The sequence below is a fragment of the Piliocolobus tephrosceles genome, chromosome 4 (assembly GCF_002776525.5).
Source record: "Piliocolobus tephrosceles isolate RC106 chromosome 4, ASM277652v3, whole genome shotgun sequence".
Taxonomy (NCBI): Eukaryota; Metazoa; Chordata; class Mammalia; order Primates; family Cercopithecidae; genus Piliocolobus; species Piliocolobus tephrosceles.
In genome coordinates this window covers 113,560,012-113,583,702 of record NC_045437.1, presented here as the reverse complement: position 1 = coordinate 113,583,702, position 23,691 = coordinate 113,560,012, and the positions used below count along the sequence as shown (strand labels likewise).

Sequence of the window (23,691 nt, the reverse complement as noted above, 5' to 3'; positions counted from 1 at the left end):
ATAATTTGCCTATTTTGTAATTGGGCTGTTTGTCTTCTACTGAGTTGTAAGAGTTGTCTGTGTGTTCTGGGTACAAGTCTTTTATTATAGATATGATTTCCAGAGATTTCCCCCCAACTGTGACTTGTGTTTTCATTTTCTAAACAGTGCCTTTTGAAGCACAAAAGTTTTAAGTTTTGATGAAATTAAATTTATCAGGTTTTTATCCTATGTATTGTGCTTTTGGTGTCATATCTAATAACTCTTTATCTTAACCCAAGATTTGAGAAATTTTCTCTTGTAGATCTTCTTAATATTTTTTTATTTTTTTATTTTTTGAGACGCAGTCTCACCATTACCCAGGCTGGAGTGCAGATGGAATCCCACTCTGTCGCCCATGCTAGAGTGTGGTGGCATGATCTCAGCTCACTGCAGCCTCCCTGTCCCAGATTCAAGTGATTCTCGAGCCTCAGCCTCCTAAGTAGCTGTGATTACAGGGGGAGCACTTCCATACCCAGCTAATTTTTTTGTATTTTCAGTAGAGACAGAGTTTCACCATGTTGGCCAGGCTGGTTTTGAACTCCTGACCTCAGATGATCCACCAGCCTTGGCCTCCCAAAGTATTGGGATTCCAGGTGTGAGCCACCACACCCAGTTGGTAATATTTCTTTTTACAGTATTTTATAGAAGTGTTGACCTACAAGGAAGAGGCTAACACACAAAATATGATTTAAAGAGTTTACTTGATTTTTTCTTTTTTTTTTTTTTTTTTTTTTTTTTTTTTTTTTTTTTTTTTTTTTGAGACGGAGTCTTGCTCTGTCGCCCGGGCTAGAGTGCAGTGGCCGGATCTCAGCTCACCGCAACCTCTGCCTCCCGGGTTCACGCCATTCTCCTGCCTCAGCCTCCCAAGTGGCTGGGACCACAGGCGCCCACCACCTCGCCCGGCTAATTTTTTGTATTTTTAGTAGAGACGGGGTTTCACCGTGTTAGCCAGGAGGGTCTCGATCTCCTGACCTCGTGATCCGCCCGTCTCGGCCTCCCAAAGTGCTGGGATTACAGGCTTGAGCCACCGCGCCCGGCCAAGTTTACTTGATTTTTAAAGGCAAAAAATGTGGATAGGGAGTGGGACTCATACAAAGTCGTTTGTCAAGAATTCTCATTGATTTACAGAAATAACATTGGTTAGTGATTGGCTATACATTGTTAAGCTATAGGATGTAGGATATAGCGTCAGGTAGGGCATTATTAGATTAATCCTTACCCACTTGTGGCAATAGTAAGCAGTTTTGATAGATGAGTCATAGCTCAAAAAGGGGGAGTAGGAAGTGATTACGATCTCATTTTAATATCTCTCTGGGCCCTGATCATTTAAAAGAACTTGGATTCATTTTTTTTTTTTTTTTTTTTTTGAGACGGAGTCTCGCTCTGTTGCCCAGGCTGGAGTGCGGTGGCGCCATCTCAGCTAGTGCAACCTCCGCCTCCCGGGTTCATGCCATTCTCCTGCCTCAGCCTCCCGATTAGCTGAGACTACAGGCGCCTGCCGCCACACCTATTAGCCAGGATGGTCTCGATCTCCTGACCTTGTGATCCACCCGCCTTGGCCTCCCAGAGTGCTGGGATTACGGGCGTGAGCCACCACACAGTGCAGAACTTGGAGATAAAAGTTCTTTCCTTTTTTTTTTTGAGATAGAGTCTCACTCTGCTGCCCAGACTGGAGTGTAGTGATGCGATCTTGGCCCACTGTAACCTTTGCCTCCCAGGTTCAAGCGATTCTCGTGCCTCAGCCTCCAGGTAGCTGCGATTACGGGCGCCTGCCAGCACATCCAGCTAATTTTTGTATTTTTAGTAGAGATGGAGTTTTGCCATGTTGGTCAGGTTGGTCTCCTGACCTCAGGTGATCTGCTTCGGCCTTCCAAAGTGCTGGGATTACAGGAGTGAGCCACTGCGCCCAGCCGATAAAAGTTATTTTCTGACCTGCCTGGGCAACATGGAAAAAACCTGTAAATTTTTGTAAACTTTGTGTTTTTGTAAAATACAAAAATTAGCCAGGTGTGGTGGACTCACTTGTAATCCCAGCTACTCAGGTGGCTGAGGCACAAGAATCGCTTGAACCCAGGAGGCTAAGGTTGCAGCAAGCCAAGATTGTGCCACTGCACTCCAGCCTGGGCAGCACAATTGAGACTCTGTCTCAAAATTTAAAAAAAAAGTTATCACCAGTGAAGCTACCTGGGCCTAAGCTTTTCTTTCTTCCTTTCCTTTTTTTTTTTTTATTGATTCTCTATTTATTTAGAGCCAGGGTCCCTGTTGCCCAGGCTATGCCCAGGCTAGAGTACAGTGGCACAATCATAGCTCACTGCAGGCTCAAACACAAAGCTAGGACTGCAAGGGCATACCACCATGACCAGCTAATTTTTGTGTTTTTTTCATAGAGGGTCTTTCTCTGTTGCCCAGGCTGGTCTGAAACTGCTGGCCTCGAGTGATCCTCCTGCCTTAGCGTCCCAAAGGGTTGGGATTATAGACATGGGCCATGGCAATCAGCTGGCTTGGGCTTTTCTTTGTGGAAAGATATTTAATTATTAATTCAGTTTCTTTACTTGTTTTAAGTGTACACAGAATTTTGTGTTTCTCCTTGTGTCGCTTTTTTTTTTTTCTTTTGAGACAGGGTCTTGCCAGGCTGGAGTGCAATAACGATCACTGCAGCCTTTGCCTCTCAGGTTCAAGCAATTCTCCTGCCTCAGCCTCCTGAGTATCTGAGATTTTGAATAAACTTTCAGTCCTGCTCTAAGGAGTGCATGTGCCACCATGCCCGGCTAATTTTTTTGTATTTTCAATAGAGACAGGGTTTTGCTCTGTTGGCCAGGCTGGTCTTGAACTCCTCAAACTCTAAAGTGATCTTTCCACCTCTGCTTCCCAAAGTACTGGGATTACAGGCGTGAGGCCCCTGATTATTTTCTTGGTTAGTCTAGCTAAGAATTTGTCATTTTCTTGATCTTTTCTATTTTCTAAGGTGAGATCGTATGTTGCTGATTTGAGACCATTCTTTTCTGATGTAGATGTTTAAAATTATAAGTTTCTCTCTTAAGCACTTGTGACATTATAAAATATATTATATATACATATGTTTCCTTCCATAGTTCCTGGCTCACAGCTTCTATAACCCTTATAATTTCTTCAGACTAAAGCAGTAAGAGTATCTTCTGTTAAAATATTTGGCCTTTTGTCCTTGGTTCCTGAAACACTTCTGGAACTGCTCCAGAGCAAGAAAGGTGAGAAACAGACTTTTGTTATTTATAACAAGCCCCCTTTTTTTCTTTTTTTTTTTGAGACGGAGTCTCTGTTGCCCAGGCTGGAGTGCAGTGGCATGATCTCGGCTCACTGCAAGCTCCGCCTCCTGGGTTCACACCATTCTCCTGCCTTAGCCTCATGAGTAGCTGGGACTACAGGCGCCCGCCACCACACCTGGCTAATTTTTTGTGTTTTTAGTAGAGACGGGGTTTCACCGTGTTAGCCAGGATGGTCTCGATCTCCTGACCTTGTGATCCGCCCACCTCGGCCTCCCAAAGTGCTGGGATACAGGTGTGAGCCACTGCACCCAGCCATATAACAAGCCCCTTTCAACCACACCTTGGTACATGTTAATAGGGTGATTTTTGGGAAAGCCCTAGATTACCACATTCTGGTTGGCTTGTTGCCATGGGAACCAACCATGTGCTCAGAGGGTTGGAAGTTATAGCCCCCCATCTCTAGGGGATAGAAAGAAGCTGAAGGTCGAGTTGATCACCGATAGCCAATGATTTAATCAACCATGCCTACACAATGAAGCCTTCATAAAAACCCAAAGGGCTGAGTTTAGGAGCTTCCAGGAAGGTGAATAAGAACACATTCATGTGCTGGAAGTGTGGCACACCCCAATTCCATTGGGATGGAAGCTCCTACACATTAGACCCTTCCAGACCTGTGTATCTCTTTATCTGTCTATTTGTATCCTTTAACGTATCTTTTAGGTTGTTCTGACACAGTGGCTCCTGCCTGTAATTCCAAAACTTTGAGAGGCCAAGGTAGGAGTGTTAGTGGCCCTGAATCTCAGTCTCTGCCTCCTCAGAAGAAAGAATTGGACCAAAGGGGCATAAGGCAAAGTGAGAGACCAAGGCAGCTCTTAGAGCAGGAGTGAAAGTTTATTAAAAAGTTTTAGGGCTGCAATGAAAAGAAGTAAAGTATACTTGGAAGAGGGCCAAGAGGGCAACTTGAGAGAGACAAGTATGCGGTTTGACCTTTGACTTGGGATCTTACACATTGACATGCTTGCTGGGTCTTGCATTCTATATTGTAAAAGTGAAGTAGGATAAACTGAGTTTTTTTCCCTCCCAAGCACTGCTTTAGTTGCAACTCAAATTTTTGAATGTTTTATTTTCATTTAAATCAGTTCAAAATAATTTCTAATTTCCCTTGTAATTTCTTCTTTGATACATGTTTTCAACTTCCAAACATTTGAGGATTTCCCAGATTTCTTCCGATTGTTGATTTCTGATTAAATTCCAGATGAGTTCAGTCCTTTTAAATGTAGTGAAACTGGGCTGGGGGCAGTGGCTCACGCCTGTAATCCCAGCACTGGGAGGCTGAGGCAGGTGGATCATTTGAGGTCAGGAGTTCACGACCAGCCTGGCTAATATAGTGAAACCCCATCTCTACTAAAATACAAAAATTAGCCGGGCATGGTGATGCCTGTAATCCCAGCTACTCGGGAGGCTGAGGCAGGAGAACTGCTTGAACCCAGGAGGCAGAGGTTGCAGTGAGCCAAGATCGTGCCACTGCACTCCAGCCTGGATGACAGAGCAAGACTCCCTCTCAAATGAATGAATGAATGAATGAAGTGAAACTGACATATGTTCTACCCTGGAGAATGTTCGGTGTGTGTTAGAAAACAATTTATATTCTACAGTTGGTGGAGTATTCTATGTGCCAGTTGGATCAAATTGATTATAACATTATTCTAAACCCTTACTGATTTTCTAACAAGTTCTATGAGTAATTGAAAGCAAGATATTTGTTAATAGAAAAACCAAATGGCGCTCAAATGACACTGTAAGACATTCTAAAGAGGTTTATTGTGAGCCAATATGAGTGACCATGGGTAGGGAAAAACACAAACCCAAGAAGCCTTGAGTAAGTGGTCCTGAGGCAGTTAGGTCACAACTCTGTTCTATACATTTTAGGGAAGTAGAAGTTGCAGACAAAGTCATAAATCAATACATGGCCATTATACATTGATTTGGCCCAAAAAGGTAGGATATCTTGAAGCAAGGGGCTGACAGGTCATAGGTGGCTTCAGAGATTCTTTAATTTGCAGTTAAAGGAGTAAAGCTTTGTCTAAAATTTTGGAGTCAGCACAAAGGAGTGTTTTGTTTTGGGTTTTTTGTTTTTTGGGTTTTTTGTTTGTTTGTTTTTTTTTTTTTTTTGACTCAGAGTTTCGCTCTTGTTGCCCAGGCTAGAGTGCAATGGCACAGTCTCAGCTCACTGTAGCCTCTGCTTCCCGGGTTCAACCAATTCTCCTGCCTCAGCCTTCTGAGTATCTGGGATTACAGGCACCTGCCATCACACCCGCTAATTTTTTGTATTTTTAGTAGAGATGTGGTTTCACCATCTTGGCCAGGCTGGTCCCGAACTCCTGACCTCAGGTGATCTGCCTGCCTAGGCCTCCCAAATTTCTGGGATTACAGGTGTGAGCCACAGTGCCTGGCCAGGATGTTTTAAATTAATATAAGGAAGTCTGTTAACCAATATACCAGGTCAGAGTGACCTGTGGGGGTATGTGATTTAACCTTTGTCTAGCATGGCCTTTGGTCCTGTTTATAATTTGGTATCTTATTGCCACAGAGTCCATTTTGTTAGTCTTATGATCTCTATTTTAGAATTAATGCTGGTCAGTTGTGTCTAAACCCCAAAAGGAGCCTGGGCAACACAGTGAGATCCCATGTCAACGTAAAATTTAAAAATTAGCCAGGCATAGTGGCACACACCTGTAGTTTTAGCTATTCAAGAGGCTGAGGCAAGAGGATGGCTTGAGCCCACAAATTTGAGGCCATAGTGAGCTAGGATCGTGACATTGTATTCTAGCCTAGGCAACAGAGCAGGACCCTGTATCTTAAAAAAAAAAAAAAAAAAAAAGGCCGAGCATGGTGGGTCACACCGGTAATCCCAGCACTTTTGGAAGGCCAAGGTGGGTGGATCACGAGGTCAGGAGTTCAAGACCAGCCTGACCAATATGGTGAAACCTCATCTGTACTAAAAATACAAAAATTAGCCAGGCATGGTGGCACATGCCTGTAATCCCAGCTACTTGGGAGGCTGAGGCAGAAGAATCACTTGAACCCGGGAGGTGGAGGTTGCAGTGAGCCGAGATCGTGCCACTGTACTCCAGCCTGGGCAACAGAGCAACATTCTGTCTCAAAAAAAAAAAAAAACTTCAAAAGGAAGTTTAATAATGAGGTGTCATGTCTAACCTCTTGTCCTGTCATGCCAGGAACACAATTTTTCAGGTTTCTCTGGAGTCGCCTTGGCCAAGAGGGGTTCTGTTCAGTTGATTGGGGAGCTTAGGATTTTTTCAGTTTACATATTGAAATTTCCAATTATTATTAGTAGTTTGTCTATTTTTTAAATTATCAATTTTTTTCTTTTTTTGTATTTTCTTGATGTATCAACCCTTTATCATCATGTTATGTTCTTTTTTGCCTCTAATATTTTTTATACTAAAGTCAACTTGTCAGTGATAGAGCCATTCTAGCTCTTTTGTGGTTACTTTTACATAGTGTATTTTTTTCTATTCTTTTATCTCAACCTCTTGTGTCTCTTATAGATAGCATATAGTGGGAGCTTGCTTTTTTATCCAGTCTAATAGTCTCTGCCTTTTGAGTGTACTGTTTAGACTGTTTGTATTTTATTTATTGATATGAAAATTACATTTTCCATTGTACTGTTGATTTCCTTTCTGTTTTATCCTTCTGTTCCTCCTTTACTAACTTCCTTTATGTTAAGTATTTTTAGTGTACTATTTTAATTCCTCTTGGTTTTTTTTAAGTTTCCTGGTGGTGTTCTAGGGATTACAGTATGCATCTTAACTCATCACAGTCTACTTTAAATTAATACTAACTTAATTCTGGTAAAATACAAAAATATTTCTCTAATACAGCTCTATTCCCCCTTCTTTGTCCTATTTTTGTCATATATATTACATCTATATGTGTTATAAACCTAATGATTCAGTGTCATAATTATTGCTTTATATAGTATTATGTCCTCTAAAGAAGTTAAGAGAATAAATGAGAAAAAATATATTTGTAGAGTATTTTATGTCAACCCACATATTTACCATTTCTGGTGTTCTTTATTTCCTCCTCTGGACTCAAGTTACCATCCGGTGTCACTTCCTTTCAGCCTGAAGGGCTTCCTTTAGTATTTCTTACAAAGCGGACCAGTTATTAATGAATTCTTTAATCTTTTTCTGAAAATGTCTGTGTGTTGTCCTCATTCTTGAATGACAGTTGTGTTGTATTTTATTTTATTTATTTTTGAGACAGAGTCTTGCTGTGACCCAGGCTGGAGTGCATGGCATGATCTCTGCTCACTACAAGCTCCGCCTCCCAAGTTCATGCCATCCTCCTGCCTCAGCCTCCCATGTAGCTGGGACTACAGGCGCCTGCCACTATGCTTGGCTAATTTTTTGTACTTTTAGTAGAGACGGGGTTTCACCGTGTTGGCCAGGATGGTCTCGATCTCCTGACCTCATGATCTGCCCGCCTTGGCCTCCCAAAGTGCTGGTATTACAGGCGTGAGCCACCACACCTGGCTATTTTATTTTTGAATAACAGCTTTATTGACATAAATTTCACATTCCATAAAATTCACCTGTTTAAAATGTACAATTCTGTGGTTTTTAGTATATTTACAGAGTTCTGCAACCTTCACCTCTGTCTAATTTTAGAACATTTTCATCACCCCAATAAAGAAACCCTGTACCTAGGAGCAGTCATCCCTGGCAACAACTATTTTGGACACTTCATGTAAATAGAATTGTATAAATATATGGCCTTTTTGTGACTGGCTTCTTTCACTTAGTGTAAATTTTTTTTTTTTTTTTTTGGTTTTGTTTTTGACACAGCATTTTGCTCTTGTTGCCCAGGCTGGAGTGCAATGGCATGATCTGGGCTCACTGCACCCTCCGCCTGTGGGGTTCAAGCGAATCTCTTTTTTTTTTGTTTTGTTTTGTTTTGAGATGGAGTCTCGCTCTGTCGCCCAGGCTGGAGTGCAGTGGCGCGATCTCGGCTTACTGCAAGCTCCGCCTCCCCGGTTCACACCATTCTCCTGCCCTAGCCTCCCGAGTAGCTGGGATTAGAGGCATGTGCTACCACACCCAGCTAATTTTGTATTTTTAGTAGAGACGGGGTTTCTGCATGTTGGCAAAGCTGGTCTCAAACTCCCGACCTCAGGTGATCTGCTGTCTTGGTATCCAAAGTGCTGGGATTATGGGCATGAGCCACTGCGCCCGGCCACTTAGTGTAATGTTTTCAGGATCATTTGGCTGGATATAGAGTTCTTAGTTGACATTTTTATTCTTTTTCACCACTTTGAATATGTCATCCCACTACCTTCTGGCCTTAATTGTTTTCAAATAAGAAATTGTCATTAATTGAATTATTTCACTGTACATGATGAGTCATTTTTCTCTGTTTCTCACTGCTTTCAGGATTTTCTGTCTTTGCCTTTCAATGATTTGGGATGTGTCTAGGTGTAGCTCTCTTCATATTTTTCCTACTTTGGGTTCCTTGAGATTTTGGAATGTGTAGATTAATGTTTTTCATCAAATATGGGAGGTTTTCAGACATTTTCTTCAAATATTTTTTTCTACTCTTTGTCTCTCTTCTCTCTTCTTCTGAGGTTCTCCTTACACATGTGTTAGTATGCTTGAAGTGTTCCCATAATCTCTGAAGCTTTGTTCTTTATTCTTCAGTGTTATTTCTCTTTATTCTTCAGATCAGCTATTTCTACGGCTGTATCTTCAAGTTCACTGATTCTTCTGCCATTTTGAACTTGCTGTGGAACTCCTTCAGCAAATTTATTTTATTTATTATAACTTGAACTCCAGAATTTCCATTTGTTTGTTTTATTAGTAGCAGATCATCAGTACTCTTACATTTGCTTTCTTCATGCCCTTTTCTTTTTTCTTTTCTTTTCTTTTTTTTTTTTTTTTTTTTTTTTTTTTTTTGAGATGGAGTTTCACTCTTGTTGCCCATGCTGGAGTGCAATGGCGCAATCTCAGCTCACTGCACCCTCTGCCTGCAGGTTCAAGCAATTCTCCTGCCTCAGCCTCCTGAGTAGCTGGCATTATAGGCATGCACCACCATGCCCAGCTAATTCGTATTTTTAGCACAGATGGAGTTTCACCATGTTGGCCAGGCTGGTTTTGACCTCCTGACCTCAGGTGATCCACCCGCCTCGGCCTCCTAAAGTATGCTGGGATTATAGGCATGAGCCACCGTACCCGGCCTTTTTTTTTTTTTTTTTTTTTTTGAGACAGAGTCTTGCTCTGTCACCAGGCTGGAGTGCAGTGGTGCAATCTTGACGTGCTGTAATTACAAACATGAGCCACTACACCCAGCTTTTTTTTTTTTTTTTAGGATGGAGTTTCGCCCTTGTCACCCAGGCTGGAGTGCAATGGTGCAATCTCGGCTCACTGCAACCTCTGTCTCCTGGGTTCAAGCGCTTCTCCTGCCTCAGCCTCCTGAGTTAGCTGGGATTACCAGCCTTCCACCATGCCTGGCTAATTTTTGTATTTTTTAGTAGAGATGGGGTTTTACCACGTTGGCCAGCCTGGTCTCAAACTCCTGACCTCAGGTGATCCGTCTGCCTCGGCCTCCCAAAATGCTGACATTACAGGCGTGAGCCACCATGCCCGGCCTCTTCATGCCGTTTTCATTGGATAAAAATTTGAGCTTCTTGGCCGGGCGCGGTGGCTCACGCCTGTAATCCCAGCACTTTGGGAGGCCGAGGAGGGCAGATCACGAGGTCAGGAGATCGAGACCATGCTGGCTAACACAGTGAAACCCCGTCTCTACTAAAAATACAAAAAATTAGCCGGGCGTGGTGGCGGGCGGTTGTAGTCCCAGCTACTCCAGAGGCTGAGGCAGGAGAATGGCGTGAACCCGGGAGGTGGAGATTGCAGTGAGCCGAGATTGCGCCACTGCACTCCAGCCTGAGCGACTGAGCCAGACTCCATCTCAAAAAAAAAAAAAAGAAAAAAAAAATTTGAGCTTCTTGAGACCATCAGCAATATGGATTTGGCCAGTCATGGTGGCCCACACCTGTAGTCCCAGCTGCTTGAGAGGCTGATGCAGAAGGATCCCTTGAGGCCAGGAGTTTGAATTCAGCCTAGGCAACATAATGAGACTCTGACTCTAAAAAATTAGATTAAAAACAAAAACACAGTATGGACTCACAAAATGGAAGTACCAATGCTAAGTAGACTTAATAGGACCGTCTTGTTCATTCTTTTAGGCCATACTGCCCGTTAAAATACTACATTGTCTAGGCCGGGCGTGGCTCACGCCTGTAATCCCAGCACTTTGGGAGGCCAAGGTGGGCAGATCACAAGGTCAGGAGATCGAGACCATCCTGGCTAACACGGTGAAACCCCGTCTCTACTAAAAATACAAAAAATTAGCCGGGTGTGGTGGCAAGTGCCTGTATTCCCAGCTACTCAGAAGGCTGAGGCAAGAGAATGACGTGAACCCAGGAGGCAGAGCTTGCAGTAAGCCGAGATGCACCACTGTACTCCAGCCTGGGTGACAGAGCCAGACTCTGTCTCAAAAAAAAAAAAAAAAAAAAGACTACATTGTCTAACCATTCTCACCCATGGGTAGATTATACCCAACCTCCATTTCTTATGATTGTTTGAGGGGTTTTTTGCTTTTGAGATGGGGGATCTTGCTCTGTCACCCAGCAGAAGTGCAGTCGTGCAATTATGGCTCACCACAACCTCAAACTGCTAGACTCAAGTGATCCCCTCCATGTCAGTTTCCCTAGTAACCAGCACTACAGGCGTGTGCCACCACACCTGGATAATTTTAAATTTTCTTGTAAAGATGTGGTCTCACATTGCTGCCTGTGTTGATCTCAAACTCCTGGCATCAAGCAGTCCTCTAGCCTCAGCCTCCCAAAGTGTCAGGATTACAGGCGTGGGCCACTGACCTAGCCCTAGGATCTTTTGTTTGCTGCTTTCTAACTATAGCTGTACCTAAAAACCCTTTGCCTCCTAATAAGCTGGGTAGTAAATAGGTTTCATCTTCTTAAGGATCACCTTCAGTTAGTTGATGAATTTTTTTGTTTTGTTTTTGTTTTGTTTTGTTTTTGTTTTTGTTTTGAGACAGAGTCTCGCTCTGTCACCCAGGCTGGGGTGCAGTGGTGTGATCTCCACTCACTGCAAGCTCCGCCTCCTGGGTTCACGCCATTCTTCTGCCTCAGCCTCCCGAGTAGCTGGGACTACAGGCACCCACCACCACGCCCAGGTAATTTTTTGTATTTTTAGTAGAGACGGGATTTCACCATGTTAGCCAGGATGGTCTCGATCTCCTGACCTCATGATCTGCCCTCCTCGGCCTCCCAAAGTGCTGGGATTACAGGTGTGAGCCACCATGCCCGGCCCGATTGATAAATGTATATAGAGCTCAGTTGTAGATTCTGAGGTCACATGTAGGCCTAAGGAATAGCAAGTCATTTTTGAGATAGGGTCTCACTCCCTCACCAAGGCTGCAGTACAGCAGTACAGTCCTGGCTCACTGTAGCCCCGACCTCCCAAATTCAGGTGATCCTCCCACCTCAGCCACTTGAGTAGCAGGGATAACAAGTGTGCACCACTACTTTCAGCCAATTTTTTTGTAGTTTTTTATAGAGATGGGGTTTCACCATGTTGTCCAGGCTGGTCTTAAACTCCTGGCTCAAACGATCCTCCCACCTCAGCCTCCTGAATAGCTGAGACTACAGGTGCATGCAGGCCACCACACCTGGCTTAAATTTCCTTTCTTTTTTTTTGAGACGGAGTCTCGCTCTGTCACCCAGGCTGGAGTGCAGTGGCCAGATTTCAGCTCACTGCAAGCTCCGCCTCCTGGATTTATGCCATTCTCCTGCCTCAGCCTCCTGAGTAGCTGGGACTACAGGCGCCTGCCACCTCGCCCGGTTTTTTTTTTTTTTTTTTTTTGTATTTTTTAGTAGAAATGGGGTTTCACCGTGTTAGCCAGGATGGTCTCAATTTCCTGACCTCGTGATCCGCCCATCTTGGCCTCCCAAAGTGCTGGGATTACAGGCTTGAGCCACCACGCCCGGCCAAATTTCCTTTCTTTCTTTCTTTTTTCTTTTCTTTTTTTTTTTTTTTTCTTTTTTTTTATTTTGAGACAGAGTCTTGCTGTGTCACCCAGGATGGAGGCTGGAGTGCAGTGACAGCTTACTTCACTGCAGCCTTGACCTCCTGGGCTCAAGTTCAGACAATCCTCCCACCTCAGCCTACCAAGTAGCTGGGACTGCAGGTGTGCACCACTACACTCAGCTAATCTTTTTTGTTTTTTTGTGAAGATAGGGTCCCACTGTATTGCTCAGGCTGGTTCTTGAACTCCTGGGCTCAAGCGGTCCTCCCACCTCAGCCTCCCAAAGTGCTGGGATTATAGGCATGAACCATCACACCCAACCCTTAAATGTGTTAAGTTTATTAATTATCTTGCTGTCCCACAGAAGTTCTCTGTGTCCCTACTTCATCGACCCCATGAAAAGCAGCCCTGTGCTTTACACTCTAGATTGCATCTCTCAGCCTCTGCCCCATACATGTTTTACTTGGCTATCATGTGGATATAAATTAAATCCTGTGAATACGTAACATCTCATAGGATGTAGAATGCAGTAAAGACCATACTTCTGTGCCTCTTGGCTATTGTTGCTGTCAAAAAAGGTCATGGAACTACATCAGTTTTCCAGCATCCGTTGTCCAGCTTCATAGGTTGAGAGAGAAGTTGTTACAGTCAAAGCATCTTGCTTCCAGCAGAGCTGTGAAGGAAGCCTCAGAGACTGTAAGTCACCTATTGGAACATATATGCACTATTCCTGGAGATGTTTCTGGAGGCCCAACCTAGTACCATACTTTCAGCCTCTCTAGTGATTTTCTTTTCTTTTTTTTTTTTTTTTTGAGATAGAGTCTCACTCTGTCGCCCAGGCTCAAGTGTAGTGGCACCATCTTGGCTCACTGCAACCTCCGCCTCCTGGGTTCAAGTGCTCCTTGTGCCTTAGCCTCCCAAGTAGCTGGGATTATACGCACACACCACCCTGCCTGCCTGATTTTTGTATTTTTGGTAGAGATGGGGTTTTGCCATTTTGGCAAGGCTAGTCGCAAACTCCTGGCCTCAAGCAATCTGCCTGCCTTGGCCTTCCCAAGTGTTGGGATTACAGGCTGAGCTGCCACGCCCTGCTTCTCCAGTGAATGAATGAAAAGCACCTCATTTTCCATATCAAATCTTTTGCACCCTGGAGAGATAGCTGGTAGTTGGATTAAAGTTGTGTGCAGATATCATGGCAAAAAGGATGTGCAGTCAGGCTGCCATCTCAAAATTTTGACAATTATTTATTTTATTTATTTCATTTTTTTTGAGACGCAGTTTTGCTCCTGTTGCCTGGGCTGGAGTGTAATGGCGCGATCTTGGCTGACTGCAACCTCTGCCTCCCGGGTTCAAGCGATTCTCCTGTCTCAGCCTCCTGAGTAACTGGGATTATTATAGGTGCCTGCCACCACACCCAGCTAATTGACTTTTTTTTTTTTTGAGACAGAGTCTCACTGTGTCGCCCAGGCTAGAGTGCAGTGGTGTGATCTCGGCTCACTGCAACCTCCGCCTCCTGGGTTAAAGCAGTTCTCCTGCCTCAGCCTCCCAAGTAGCTGGGACTACAGGCACCTGCCACCACGCCCGTTTAAACTTTTTACTTTTTTTAGTAGAGACAGGGTTTCACTATGTTGGCCAGGCTGGTCTTGAACTCCTGACCTCGTGATCCGCCTGTCTCTGCCTCCCAAAGTGCTGGTATTACAGGCGTGAGCCACTGCACCCGGCCTAATTGATAATTTTACCTAAATTGTTTTTTTTTCCCCTCTGTGGGCCTTAGCTTCCTCCAGCCTCATACACCTCTCAGTTTTTGTGGGTCAGGAATTTGGGAAAGGCTTGGCTAGATAGTTCTGATTCAGGGTCTCTTATGCAGTTGCAGTCAGATGGTGGCTCAAGTTGAAACAGCAGGGAAATGGGGCATCTGGGAGCTAGAACTGAACAAGGAGGAGACTGCTGTAGTCTTCAGAGAATAGATGGAAGCTTGGACTAGGCAGATTGTCTGTGGAGACAGAGAAAAGTGAATGAATTTGGAATTATGTTCCGGCAGTAGGTTTGACATCTGATTTCTTAGACTGGATGTGGGGGTGGGAGTGAAGGAAGGAAAGGAGTCAAGGATAACTCCTAGATTTTGAACTTGAACAAGTGAATAGATTAGAACTAGGGGAAGATAGCCTTGGAGGAAAAATTAAAGACTTTTTGTTATGTGAGTGTGAGTAGTCTATCAGATATACAGGTGGACATGAGTTGGAGATTCAGATCTGTCAGTCACTTGAAGTTCAAGGGGGAGATCAGAGTTGGAGACATAAATGGGGAATCATTAGTGTATCAATCATATTTAACGCTGTGGGGTTGGAAGAAAATGCCTAGCATAGATGAAGAAGGAAAGAGGTTCAGAGACTGAGCCTTGGGACCCTCCCAATGTTGAAGTCAGGCAGAGGAAGCGAAGTTGAATATAAAACAAGGTGAGAGCCGGGCGCGGTGGCTCAAGCCTGTAATCCCAGCACTTTGGGAGGCCGAGACGGGCGGATCACGAGGTCAGGAGATCGAGACCATCCTGGTGAACATGGTGAAACCCTGTCTCTACTAAAAAATACAAAAAACTAGCCGGGTGAGGTGGCGGGCACCTGTAGTCCCAGCTACTCCGGAGGCTGAGGCAGGAGAATGGCGTAAACCCAGGAGGCGGAGCTTGCAGTGAGCTGAGATCCGGCCACTGCACTCCAGCCTGGGCAACAGAGCGAGACTCCGTCTCAAAACAAAAAAAAAAAACAACAAGGTGAGTACAAGGTAGAACTTCTGGCCAAGGCAGAAAACATGCAAGGGAAATCAAATGATTTCCTTCCGTCTGTATGGAAGCTATTTGTTTTCATGGCCAGCACCTTCTTGCCAGAGTTTCTACACCGAGTGCAGGAGGGGCTGAGAACAGCCTCACCTGAGCCTGGGAAGTTGAGGCTATAGTGAGCTGACATTATGCCACTGCAGTCCAGCGTGGGCACTGCAGCCTGGGCAACCCTGAATTTTTGTTTGTTTGCTTATTTGTTTTTCCCCCATTTGGGGAAAAAAAAAGCCACTGATTCCTACTGTTCTTACCTGAAGTTCAGCAGTTTTGCAAGCGTAAAGTTGCTCAGATTGTTAAGTCCCTTTGGTTAACTTCCAGAGTGCTGAAGTGGTTGGTTTTGTCAGTTTTGTCTGGTTTTGTCAGTTTTGTCCTGTTCTATTGTTGCTTCTGCAGGAGAAGATTTCCTCGCCCTGTGATGGGCTTTACTAACTCTCCTGCCCCATCATTCTCTACCACGTATTCTGCTTGTTTTCATAGCATTTCTAATTCTCTGTCATTATCTTGCTTATTTTTTACTTTATACCCCGTCTTATTTGTTGGTATGGCCCCCAGCACTAAGTGCAGTGTTGGCACAAAGCAGGTACTATAAATGTATGTGTGTGGACTATGTGAATGTGCTCTCTAAGGCCAGAGAGTGCATTCCAGCAGAGAGGTACATTTATTTAGCAGGTACTTGCCTACCCCTGCTGTGGGTTTAGGAGTCTGATTGTGAATATGCTTGAAACCTCATCTCTTGAACAAAACAAAATCCACAATCTCCAGGTGAGGAAGTGATGACTGAACTCTGACCTCTGGGTATTACCTACCCTGTGTGGGTTTCTGATTCTGAGAAGCCTCTGACCCTCTTCCTTTTTCTTCTTTTTTCTTCTTCTGTGTGTGTGTGTGTGTGTGTGTGTGGTGTGTGTATGTGTGTGTGTCCGAGTTTCGCTGTTGCCCAGGCTGGAGTGCAATGACACAATCTCTGCTTACTACAGCCACCACCTCCGAGGTTCAAGTGATTCTCTTGCCTCAGTCTCCCAAGTAGTAGGGATTACAGGCATGTGTCACCACACCCGGCTAATTTTGTATTTTTAGTAGAGATGGGTTTTACCATGTTTGCCAGGCTGGCCTCGAGCTCCTGACCTCAGATGATCCACCCACCTTGGCCTCCCAAAGTGCTGGGGGATTACAGGCATTAGCCATCGTGCCTGGCCACCTCTGACCCTCTTTTAAAAGCCCTGGGCCAATTCTGTTTATAGAGTCACTCCTCTTGGTTTTTCAGAGCATAGCTAAGGCAGGCAAGGTCTTTCACAAAAATTTACCATTGTAAGAGAAAAATGCAGATATAAAAAGAGATCATTAGGGACGGAAATACAGCCCTTCTGCCTAAAAGGGCTGACACAGGTAAGCTTTAGATTTTGTGGATTAGGGAGAGGCATCTTAAAAGCTCCCCACCAGGAACCTCTGCCAGGGCATTGACTTTTTTTTTTTTTTTTTTTTAAGACAGGGGCTTGCTCTGTTATCCAGGCTGGAGTACAGTGGCACTAACATTGCTTGCCGTAGCCTTGACCTCCTGAGCTCAAGCAATCCTTCTGTCTCTGTCTCAGCCTCAGCCTCCCATGAAGCTGGGACCACAGGCATGTGCCACCACCCCCAGCTAGTTTTTGGTTTGTTGGTTTGTTTGTTTCTATGTAGAGACAGAGTCTCACCATCTTGCCCAGGCTGGTCTCAAGCTCCTGGGCTCAATCCATCCTCCTACCTCAGCCTCCCAAAATGCTGGGATTATAGGCGTGAGCTACTGTGCCTGGTCTTGACCACTTTTTGGCTGAGACCAGGAGATTAAAAATGTTGTCGTGCCCTCCTCTTCCAGTTTTAGACTTTGCCTCTGCCTCACATGGCCAGTGCCATGATAGAACTCATGCCTTGGCCAGGCGCAGTGCCTCACACCTGTAATCCCAGCACTTTGGAAGGCCAAGGTGGGCGGATCACAAGGTCAGGATATCGTGACTATCCTGGCTAACACAGTGAAACCCTGCCTCTACTAAAAATACAAAAAAATTAGTCGGGCGTGGTGGCAGGTGCCTGTAATCCCAGCTACTAGGGAGGCTGAGGCAGGAGAATGGCGTGAACCCAGGAGGCGGAGCTTGCAGTGAGCCGAGAACGCTCCACTGCACTCCAGCTTGGGCGACAGAGCGAGACTCTGTCTCAAAAAAAAAAGAAAAAAAAAAAGGAACTCATGCCTTGGGAGAGAGATTTTACCTCTCCTCAAAAAGGTAAGACTGTTCTCCAGGCCATGTTTCATACAGTGTGGCACTTATGTAATATGTTATGTGATTTTATTTTATTTATTTATTTATTTAGAGATGGAGTCTAGCTCTGTCACCCAAGTTGGAGTTAGTGGCACAACCTCAGCTCACTACAACCTCTGCCTCCAGGGTTCAGACAGTTCTCCTGCCTCAGCCTCCTGAGTAGCTGGGATTATAGGCGCCTGCCACCACGCCTGGCTAATTTTTGTATTTTTAGTAGAGACAGGGTTTCACCATGTTGGCCAGGGTGGTCTCAAACTCCTGACCTCAGGTGATCTGCCCACCTCGGCCTCCCAAAGTGCTAGGATTACAGGCGTGAGCCACCACGCCCTGCTCTGTTACGTGATTTTAAATGTTTCAAAGTCCAGATCGAGAACAATGAGAAAAGTATTCCCTTTTCGAGTCTTCCAGTCCTCCTGATTCTATCTGGGAAGAAGTTTCAGTTGGGTACTACCATATCTTAAAACCTCCCAGCACAGTTGCTGTTCTCTTCTTCCTGGAGAATGCTCCAAGCCTCATTTTTATCACATCTATTTTTATTGGTATCTACTTAAGTTTATGATCTAAAGATTCCTCTTTAAAAGAAGTTCCTAAGTAAAGAAAGTTGGCATACATAAAATTATAAAATAAGTAATAGTGTAGGTGGCGTGAGAACACAGCATGAGTCACGGCGGCAGTAGGAAAGGCTGGCTGAGGTCTGTCAGTGTCCTAGTATGGCATCCCATCATTCAGTGCCTGTGTTTGAGGCAGAGTTGAAAGACAGTGCTGTTGAGGTAGTGTTTGTCAACTCAGTGATTTCTTGTTTTCCCCTCTATAGTGGAGCACATGATCCAGAAGAACCAATGTCTCTTCACCAACACCCAGTGTAAGGTTTGCTGCGCCTTGCTTATTTCTGAGTCCCAGAAGCTGGCACATTACCAGGTATGCCATCATACTTTTAGAGCTGCGTTTCTTTTCAGACCTGATGCCAAACCCCTAATTCTCCCTGGCTTGCATGGTGAAGTGTAATTGCTGCTTAGCCACCCAGATGTTGCCTCCATGCATGTTGGCTTGTGACTTGAAGATTGACTTAATTTCCCTGAGTCTCATCTCCCCTATCCAAATCAGGATCATTATATGTGTATCTTCCCTTGCAGCTTGGCATAGCATAAAGTATGAGCTTTGGTATTAAATAGATCTGAGTTTGAATCAAAACTCTGCTACTCATCTTGAGCAAGAAACTTCATCATTTCTAGACATCATTTCCTCATCCATAAAAGAGAAATGGTCATAATTTTCTCATAGATTGTGAAGGTTGAATTTGATAGCTTTAAAATGCCTTGCACAGAGCAGGAACTCAAACTTCCCTCACCTCCTCCTCAAAACTTTTTGTGAGGATGAATCAGATGAAAATCTAGTAAGTGTTTTTGAGTGCCTTAAGTATGAAGTAGCATTTGGCTATCTTTGATCTTTTCCCTGGGTTTTTGCAGAGCAAAAAACATGCCAACAAAGTGAAGAGATACCTAGCAATCCATGGAATGGAGACATTAAAGGGGGAAACGAAGAAGCTAGACTCAGATCAGGTAATACAACTGCCATATTGAGCCCGCTTGCTTCCTGATGAAGCCAGCCAGCAGGTTGGTGTGGTGAGCAAGTCAGACTGTCTTGGCTTCAAATCCTGGCCCTGTTGTGTAACTTGGGCAAGTCTATTACTTCACAAAGCTTGATTTCTTCCTGTGTAAAAATGAGGATGGTAATGCCAACTACCTTTCAGGATTTTTCGAAACTAAAATTGAGGGCAGGTTTATAAAAAGCACCCAGTTCAGAGCCTGGCACATAGTAGGGACTCAGTAATGGAGCCGGTATTACATATTACCACCTAGTGGTTTATTGGAGCCAGAGAAGAGAAAGTGGAAAGAAGCCAGGCTGCTTGCTTTCTCGAGAGCCAGGGAAAAGAACTAAGTTCAGCACTTGAATGTTTTGAATAAATAAACAGAAGTAACTCCTTTCCAAATGCCTGCTCTGATTTAGAGGTGATCACGTGTGCTTTTTGGCTCAGAAATATTATGAGCATTATGCTGAAGCAACCCCCAACCCCTCAGGAGTACCATCTCGTCATGGGAAAAGAAATTGAGCAGACTAGGGCTCAAAGCTGGCTGTGTGTCTTACTGGTCGGGTGACCTGGCCAAGTCACTTAACCTCTGCGAACTTCACCCATGAAGTAAAGATAATTCCTACTTCTTAAGGGTATTGTGAGGTAAAATTTCAATTCCCGGTAGATGCTCAGTAAATAAGAGTTTACTCTATAAACTGCTACCTCCTATTATAGTAGCCACAGGTTAGGAAGGTCCTTGTTTATCTCTTCTCAAAATTCACTGGACTCATCCCTGGTTTCCCTTATTATTATTTATTTATCCCTGGATTCCCTCCTTTCTATCTATTTCTCTATATGTCTGTTTATGAGACAGGACCTGGCTCTGTCACCCAGGCTGTAGTGCAGTGGTGCAATTATGGCTCACTGCAGCCTCAACCTCCCAAGCTCAAGTGATCTTTCCACTTCAGCCTCCCAAGTAGCTAGGACTACAGGCACACACCACCACGCCTGGCTGACTGGAGTGCAGTGGCACGATCTCAGCTCACTGCAACCTCCACCTCCTGGGTTCAAGCGATTCTCCTGCCTCAGCCTCCCAAGTAGCTGGGACTACAGGCATGCGCCACCACGCCCAGCTAATTTTTGTATTTTTAGTAGAGACAGGGTTTCACCAGGTTGGCCAGGCTGGTCTCAAATCCCTGACCTCAAGTGATCTGCCTGCCTCAGCCTCCCAAAGTGCTGGGATTACAAGTGTGAGCCACTGCGCCCAGACACCTGGCTGAGTTTTTAAAAATTTTTTCGTAGAGACAGGGTTTCGCTTTGTTGCCCAGGCTGGTCTCAAATTCCTGGTCTCAAGCGATCCTCCCGCCTCAGGCTCCCAAAGTACCAGGATTACAGGTCTGAACCACCACACCTGGCCCTTTTCTTATCATTTATAATTCAGGAAGGCAAGATCAACTCTATGACCCTGGGCAGGTTATTTTACATCTTTGCACCCTATTCAGAGATCAGGCTTTCTGAGAGAGATGTTGGAATCCCTTTATGTAGTCTTGAAATACACGGTTTTCTAGCCTAATCATAATCAGCAAGTAGAACGCAGTGGGAGGCTGGGTGCAGTGGCTCATGCCTGTAATCCTAGGAATTTAGGTGGCTGAGGCGGGCAGATTGCTTGAACTCAGGAGTTTGAGACCACCCTAGGCAACATGGTGAAACCCCATCTCTACAAAAAATACAAAAATTAGCCAGGTGTGGTGGTGTGTTCCTGTAGTCCAACTACTTGAGGGGGTGAGGTGGGAGAATTGCTTGAGCCCTGGAGGTGGAGGTTCCAGTGAGGCAAGATCATGCCATTGCACTCCAGTCTGGGCAACAGAGTGAGACCCTGTCTCAAAAAAAAACACACACAACCTAATGGTCCACTTGTTCAGCAAATTCTGAGCATCTACTGTGTGCCAGACTCCAGCGGGGTGTGAAGGATAGGAAACAAAAATGAGTCAAATAGTCCCTGTTCCAGTGTTACACTTGAGTTCACAGAAAAGTCTCCTAAGCTATGACACACTGTCAGTTTAGGATGGCAAGTGGTAGGACAGAGGTCTATTTAATGTACTCTCGGAGTACAGAATAGGAGCAGGGTTAATTATTCTTCCTGGAATACACAGACAAAGGGACTTGATAGTTGTTTACTGAATGATTTTTTTTTTTTTTTTTTGAGAGAAAGTCCCCCAGAAGAAAAGCTTTTATTTAAATTGGGTCTTCAAGGCTAAGCAGACACGCTGCCAAGCAGGAAAGGAAGGAAGAGCATTTTAGACAGCAGGAATGGCCAAAGCAAAGCAAGGAAGCATCAGAGAATAAAGTGGGGGATGGTGAGTAGAGCCTGGGACGAAGTAGCTGGAGAAGGATCTAGAAAGTAGGTTGGGGTTAATGTGTGAGGGGGGCCATAAATGCCTATTCTGTTATGGGCAGTGGGGAACCATTGAAGGTTTTCTGGTGGGGCAGTGGTATGATCAGACCTGTGTTCTTTCTTCCAACCAGAAGAGCAGCAGAAGCAAAGACAAGAACCAGTGCTGCCCCATCTGTAACATGACCTTTTCCTCCCCTGTCGTGGCCCAGTCGCACTACCTGGGGAAGACCCACGCAAAGAACTTAAAGCTGAAGCAGCAGTCCACTAAGGTGGAAGGTACTGGTTTTCCTGAGTAGTGCTGTAGTGGGACCCCTCCTGTCCTCAGGGCACCATTGCCAGGGACTCACAGAGATCCTCACTGGGGCCACAGACTTAAAGAGGTTGAATTCCTTTTGAGAACACTTAAAAATCTCCAAGTAGACCCAGTTTCATTGAAATGCAATATCAGGCCAGGTGCGGTGGCTCAAGCCTGTAATCCCAGCACTTTGGGAGGCCGAGACGGGTGGATCACGAGGTCAGGAGATCGAGACCATCCTGGCTAACACACAGTGAAACCCCGTCTCTACTAAAAAATACAAAAAACTAGCCGGGCGAGGTGGCGGGCGCCTGTAGTCCCAGCTACTCGGGAGGCTGAGGCAGGAGAATGGCGTAAACCCGGGAGGCAGAGCTTGCAGTGAGCTGAGATCCAGCCACTGCACTCCAGCCTGGGCGGCAGAGTGAGACTCCGTCTCAAAAAAAAAAAAAAAGAAATGCAATATCAGAATTATGCTCACCTCACCTAACCTCCCTTTCTTTGGTTATAGATTTTTCTCTATAGCCTGAGCTTTTGTCCTGACTAATAATTATAACTCAGGAGTGCCCAAGTCCTCCAGGCCATGTATACCATGAGAGCATTCTATCTCCTACCTCTCTCACTTAGATTTTTCCATCCCAGCATCCACCTGCCCTTATTACTGCATGTTCCAAGTTGAAAGCTAAATCCTTGTCTTTTTCACATGCTCAGGTTATGGCCTACTCACTTTAATCCTCAAAAGCTGCCTGTTCTCCTCAAGACGGGGACTTGTCTTTCAAAGCTGAATACTTCAGTGCTGCTACTGCTGCCCCGCAATCTGTAACTGCCATGAATTCATTCCCAGTACAGTGACTTCTGAAATAGCCCCCTTTATCTTGTCACGACTAAGGCTCAGCCCTCACTTTCATCTCATTAACTCCTGACTTTCTGGGGTTTTAACCTCTGCTAATTGCAATCAGTCAAGAGTGAAAGTTCTTTGATGTTTATTTCATTGTTTCCTTGATAATTTTTGCTTCTCTATTTTGGACCAAGAAGTAGACTACACTGTTAGTAATACTATGATCCTTTATATGTTTACTGACAACAGTGTTTTGGAAGGCTTTGAAGGTAGTGTGAAAAATGACTCATAATTTTTTTTTTTTTTTTGAGACGGAGTCTCACTCTGTTGCCCAGGTCGAAGTACAGTGGCGTGATCTCGGCTCACTGCCCAGGTTCGTGCCATTCTCCTGCCTCAGCCTTACTGATAGCTGGGACTACAGGCACCCACCACCATGCCCGGCTAATTTTTTTGTATTTTTTAGTAGAAACGGGGTTTCACCATGTTAGCCAGGATGGTCTCAATCTCCTGACCTCGTGATCCACCTGCCTCGGCCTCCCAAAATGTTAGGATTATAGGCGTAAGCCACCACACTGGCCAAAACTTTTTTTTTTTTAAATAGAGATCGCTTCTCACTATATTGCTCAGGCTGGTCTTGAACTCCTGGCCTTAAGTGATCCTCCCATCTTCGCCTCCCAGAATGCTGGGATTACAGGCATGAGCTACCACACCTGGCCACTCATAATTACACCTTTTGATCACACCCACATCTAGTTATTCATGGTATGAAACAGCAGAATGTGGACTTTCAAGTCACAGAGTCCCAGGTTTAAAAGCCTGGCACTGTTACTGTTTATATGACTTATTTGTGTCTGAACTGCTTAACCTATACAATGATAATAATACTATCTACTTCATCGGTTGTGAGGATACAATAACGTGTATTTTTTGTTGTTGTTGTTGAGGCGGAGTCTCACTCTGTCGCCCGGGCTGGAGTACTGTGGCCGGATCTCAGCTCACTGCAAGCTCCGCCTCCCGGGTTCACGCCATTCTCCTGCCTCAGCCTCCCGAGTAGCTGGGACTACAGGCGCCCGCCACCTCGCCCGGCTA

The 23,691-nt window shown here is 44.8% G+C and overlaps 1 protein-coding gene across 4 annotated transcripts in view; it reads left to right on the top strand.

The window, feature by feature from the left end:
- Positions 1-23,691, top strand: part of ZNF346 (zinc finger protein 346) — a 48,109-nt gene that overhangs the window by 3,270 nt on the left and 21,148 nt on the right. For 2 of the 4 annotated variants that reach the window (XM_023185126.2, XM_023185125.2), the window contains exons 2-4: positions 18,322-18,425; positions 18,974-19,066; positions 21,604-21,748. In XM_023185126.2, coding sequence (XP_023040894.1) covers positions 18,322-18,425; positions 18,974-19,066; positions 21,604-21,748 — 342 coding nt within the window. Of the gene's footprint in view, positions 1-3,143; positions 3,246-18,321; positions 18,426-18,973; positions 19,067-21,603; positions 21,749-23,691 lie in introns of those variants that run through there. The other 2 variants (XM_023185127.2, XM_023185128.3) reach the window with 2 other exon arrangements.